Genomic DNA, 5871 nt, shown 5'->3' on the forward strand with positions numbered 1-5871 from the left:
TAATTGCACAATTATTACAGACATAAATGCTTTAGGTGTTGTCTTTCATCACATCACATACAACATCGTATTCTGTCAGAGAAGCAAAGCAAATTCGACATTGCTAACTAGATATAAGTTACTTAGAGATAAGATCAACTTTAGACAATTTTAACCAACCAAAATTTATCAACGGTGACAGTTATCACAGTTACGGTGAAATTCAAACCTAAGGTTGAGTACACAAATCAAAAAGCACCACTTGCTTATAAATTATCATCACTAACCATATATGAAACCTGAATCAATAATCTCTCTAAGCCTCTTCCTGTGTTCTAAAGAAGAGGCTATCAATGGCTGTTGGGTTTTCCATAGAAAGTGAAAATGTCCAAAGCAATGGTAAGATAACCACTTATGTTGTGGTGTCTTGTACTATGGCTGCCATGGGAGGTCTTCTCTTCGGCTATGACATTGGAATAGCCGGAGGGGTGACCTCCATGGATTCATTTCTGAAGAAGTTCTTCCACACAGTGTATGTCAAGAAACAAGAAGCCAAAGTCAGCAACTACTGTGTATTTGATAGCCAACTCTTGACCTCTTTTACATCATCTCTCTATGTTGCTGGTCTCGTTACTTCCTTCTTTTCTTCTCATGTCACCAAAGCCTTTGGCCGCAAACCATCCATTCTGGCCGGCGGCGCCGCCTTCCTGGCCGGTACAGCTCTCGGAGCTGCAGCTTCCAATGTCTTCATGCTCATATTTGGTAGACTTTTGCTTGGAGTTGGGGTTGGTTTTGCAAACCAGGTAGCTATCTTTTCCCTCACTTTTCTACACTCTTACAAATACTTTAGACTTCGACTCTGAAACGATGTAAAATTATTAGGTGTGTAGTAACATACCGTTTAACATACCGAATAATTTACTTTCCTGAAATTTGGGATCTAGCTTCTTTTTTGTTGAGTTCATTACTGTTGAAGACAAAATGAAAATTGTTTCTTTTTTTTTTTGTATCTATCTGTAATTTCTGTAGGCTGTTCCTGTGTATCTATCTGAAATGGCACTGCCACGACTAAGAGGAGCAATTAGCAATGGCTTCCAATTTAGCGTTTGCATAGGTAGTGTGTTTGCTACCTTAATCAACTACGGAGCAGAGAAGATTAAAGGTGGGTGGGGTTGGCGTGTGTCGTTGGCCATGGCAGCAGTACCAGCCTCAGTCCTAACACTGGGTGCAATTTTCCTCCCCGAAACTCCCAACAGCTTAATCCAACGCAGCCATGACCATCAAAAGGCCAAGTTACTACTCCAGCGGATTCGAGGCGTAGAAGACGTGCAAGAAGAACTTGACAGTCTTATAAGAGCAAGTTCTACGAAAACAGATGAAAAACAAACGCTTAAGATAATCTTGAAACGAAGGTACAGGCCTCAGCTCGTGATGGCAATAGCTATGCCGTTTTTCCAGCAAATGACAGGGATAAACGTGATCGGTTGCTATGCCCCTTTACTTTACAGGACAATGGGGTTAGGAGAAAGTGCATCGCTGTTGTCAGCAGTGATAACGGGAATTATAGGTCTTGCCGCGACATTCATATCGATGTTCTTAGTTGATAGACTAGGAAGGAGAGCCTTGTTCATGATTGGGGGCATTCAGATGTTTGCATCACAGGTTATAATTGGTGCTATAATGGCCTTTCATCTGAAAGATCATGGTGGATTGAGCAAAGGGTATGCTTTTGTGGTTTTGGCTATGGTGTGCTTATATGTTGTTGGGTTTGGGTTGTCATGGGGGCCATTGGGTTGGTTAGTGCCGAGTGAAATTTTTCCTTTGGAAATTAGATCAGTGGGGCAAAGCATCACGGTGGCAGTGAACCTTATCTTCACTTTCACCGTTTCTCAGACTTTTCTCACCATGCTTTGCCACTTGAAGTCTGGGATTTTCTTCTTATTTGGAGGATGGATGGTGGTCATGACGCTATTTGTTCACTATTTTCTGCCGGAGACCAAAAGCGTGCCACTTGAAGAGATGGAGAAAGTGTGGCAAGAACATTGGTTTTGGAAGAGAATAGTAGGTGAAATGAGTGATAAAGAGCATAAACTTGAGATATCCATATGATTCTAAACCAAATGTTCTACCGATGTTAGCTTAATCATTTGTCTATATGTCATCTCAAATGTACTATAAAGCAATAAAATGATTTTCAGTTTGGAAAGTTGGATTCTAATTATTGAGTTTTTCGTTCATTATCAAATCAAACAATATAACTGACATTCATAGACTCATTTTAGATTAGGAAAATTATATTCTTACAATTTTGTTTTTACAAACTTTACAAAATTTCTAGAATTAAAATAGATTATTTTTTTTATTTTTTAACCAAAATAAAATGATAAAATAGTACTTTTTTACCTAACTAGTTTTTCAAAATTTATTAATTTTTTTTATTAAACTGTCATTTTTTATTTAGATTATTCATCTTAAAGCCTCGTTTGTCGATTATTACAAAATATGGCACAATAATGACCTTTAACAACAAAAATATAACACAATAAACTCGTAACTTTTGCTAGAAATGGAAACATAACACAACTACTTAAAGAAGTTACAGAAATTTGAATTTTGAAATGATAAGTTGAGAGGTGTAATTAAGATAATGTCATATGTTTGTTTTTGCTATTTGTATTTTTTGTACTGTATTTTTCATAAATAGTATAAAAAGACTAAAATTAAAATCAATATAACAAATATAAATACAAATTTTAATTTTAGTAATTTTGTTTAAATTATAATAAAAATATAACTTTAATATAATTTTTTTTACATAATTAACTTTGTTTAAATTCTGTTAATATTTAAAATAATTAATTGTATTGGTGAAATTAGTGGACATTATATTTCAGTACGGTTTCCATGGTTAGTCCTTCATCTTTCAAAATGAGCGAATTTAGTTCTTTTAACTAAATTTTGTTAAGTTTATCTTACGTTTCAAGTGCATTTCATGATAGTATTTAAATTATTTACATCGTTTGACACATTTTTACTTTAATGTTAACTTAAATATGCCCAGGTCCGAACAAATAGTATTTTCTTTTAGTATTTTCAAAGCTACTGCCGGTCTAAAATAATATAAACATATTGGGGGTTTCTTCCTGCACCCCCAATATTTCTACTACACTTCCAAATATTTATGCTCTTCCATTTATGCCCTTGAAAAATTAAAAAATAAAAAATTTTAATTAGGTAAACGTAATAATTAAACAATTATGAAGTGACAAAAGTAGTTGACTGCCTGAATTAATTGACACTAGTGTTTGTATATGTACTGTTGCACCTCCCTCTTCTTTCACTTTCACTTCCACTTGCAGTAAAAGAACTTTTGTTGTTGGAAGTGTGAAATTTATAGTTCAGGGTCCACTAGTATTTCACCACTTTGCTTCATTTCTTCCCAGAAAAATGGTACGCATAAGTTTATATTTGATAAATTTATGTTTGAGGTAAATGTTAGGTGAAAAAAAAAAAAAAAAAAACTGAGCTGGGTTTTTAATGTTCTATGCATGTTACGGAAGTCATTTTTCATCCATTAGCCATATACGGAAGTTGACTTCCGTAAGACAATAAAAAAATCCTACTTCCGAAAGTATCTCTGTAAAACGGAAGTGGACTTCCTTTATGGAAGTGAAGTTATTTTTTCTCCACATACGGATGTCGACTTTTGTAACACAGTGAAAAAATTCCAACTTCCAGGAGTGGACATCTGGTGTCCGTGTAAAACAGAAGTGGACATTCGGATATGAAATTTAATAGATGTCGACTTTCGGTGAGTAGATTTTTTTTCTTCCAAAAGTGGTAAGTTGCTTTTGTTTCTCGGGATGTGGTAGCATATGTTTTTTTCTTTCTTTCTTTTCCTTCGTGATGCGTAAAGCTAAGATAACATAAGATAACATTTTTTTTATTTTCTTTTTCACTTCCGTAGAAAGCCTGGTAATGTAAATAGATTAAGTGATTTTTTTTATTTTGTTTTATTTTTTAATTTTGTTAGGGTTTGAATAATAACTCATGCTTTATTTATTATTTATTTATATTATTTATTTAATTTTTATTTACATGAATATTTATTTTTTGTTTATATATTTTTATTGTTATGTTTTTGTGTGTTTTAATTATTATTTGTTTAAGTTTACTATTTATTTATTTATTGTTTGTTTTATATTTTTGAATGAATATTTTTTTTATTGATTTAATTTTATTTTTTTATGGTTTACTGTTTATGTATGTTTTATTTTTTTATATTTATTTTATTGTTGGAGGAATATTTTAATTTTGTTTTTATATATTTTTTTATTTTGAAAAAAAGTGGTATTGATTACTAATGTTAGATTATAGGTGGTTAAAGTTATCTAACATGAACGATCTCACTTTAACTTTCATGAAATCATAAGTAAATTCGAGTCTCATCAGATTTCTCTTCTTTTATATATGAGATGTGTGACGGAGACTGTACAAATAATTTTACGACGGATCAGATATTTACAACACGAGATGAGTTGATTTAGTGGGTTCGAGGGATAGCATTTCATCTTGGTTTTGTTGTTGTCACTATCAGATCTGACAAAGCTATTGGTCAACCTGGGAGAAAAATGTATGTATTGTTAGGCTGTGAAAGGGGTGGTAAGTATAGGAAATATAAATCTGATGTTCAGCTAGTGTCTATGGACAAGAAAATGTGATTGTTCATTTAAACTCAGAGGCAAACCAATTAGTAATGGAGATGGTTGTATGTTGAAGGTAATGTGTGGATATCATAACCATGATGTGTCTCAGACGCTAGTTGGTCACCCATTTGCTGAGAGGTTAAAATCTTCTGAACAGTCCTTACTTGTTGACATGTCTAAGAGTCAAGTCAAGCCAACAAATATTCTACTTACTTTGAAAGAAAATAGTGAGTGTAATGTCACAACAATAAAGCAAGTTTATAATACAAGATACACTTATAATGCAAGATACCCTTACCTCTTCTGCGAACAGATGCAGTAGGTCTCTGCCTAGGCTCCTGCTCAAAAGCCTCAGCATGTGAAGAACTTGAGCCACCACGACGTACAAATGCTCCTCTTGTCTTAGCCATGTCTCTAATTAACAAATTTAAAAACATATAAAAATTCTAATTAATTAAAAATAAAATTATTCAAACAGTATAAATAATTAAAATTATCCAAAATTATAAATAATTATAATTATAATTTTTCAAAATAATAATTAATTATAATTAATTATTATTATTATTCAAAATTATATTTAATTATAAATAAAATTAATCAATATTTTAATTAATTTAATTTTATTAATATTAAAATTAATTTAAAATAAATTTGTTCAAAATTAAAATTATTTAAAATTATAATTAAAATTAAAATTATTCAAAATCATAAATAATTAAAATTTTAATTATTCTAAATTATAATTAACTAAAATTTTAATTAATTAATATCAAAACTTATTCACATTAAAATTAAGTAAAAAAAAATTACAACGTAACCTAGAAAAATTACATAACAATAACGATAAAATAATAAATATTACAAAATTTTTATTGAAAGAAAAAGCAATCGGAAGTCGACATCCGGAATTCAATATCTCCGGAAGTCGACATCCGGAGTTAAGCCAACGTTACTTAATACCATTCACTGGAAGTCGTCACGTATTGACGGAAGTCGACTTCCGGTGATATTTTTTGCAGACCTACGAAAGTCCACTTCCGGGCACTACGAAATTCACGTCTCTTACGAAAGTCACTAAATCACTAATCTCTTCTTGTGAAAGTCACTTCCAATTACGGAAGTCATTTTCAACGGAAGTCAACAACTATAATCACGAAAGTCACACTTACGAAGTCATCACCAT

The 5871-nt window shown here is 31.9% G+C and overlaps 1 protein-coding gene across 1 annotated transcript; it reads left to right on the forward strand.

Moving 5' to 3' along the window:
• The first annotated feature begins 277 nt into the window (after nucleotides 1-277).
• Nucleotides 278-2185, forward strand: LOC114179530 (hexose carrier protein HEX6-like). Its single transcript, XM_028065903.1, has 2 exons — nucleotides 278-782; nucleotides 1009-2185. Exons 1-2 carry the CDS (start codon nucleotides 333-335, stop codon nucleotides 2086-2088), a joined length of 1530 nt encoding a protein of 509 aa, XP_027921704.1. The 5' UTR covers nucleotides 278-332; the 3' UTR covers nucleotides 2089-2185.
• Nucleotides 2186-5871: the final 3686 nt, after the last annotated feature.

Source organism: Vigna unguiculata, chromosome 1 (assembly GCF_004118075.2).
Source record: "Vigna unguiculata cultivar IT97K-499-35 chromosome 1, ASM411807v1, whole genome shotgun sequence".
NCBI classification, from domain to species: domain Eukaryota; kingdom Viridiplantae; phylum Streptophyta; class Magnoliopsida; order Fabales; family Fabaceae; genus Vigna; species Vigna unguiculata.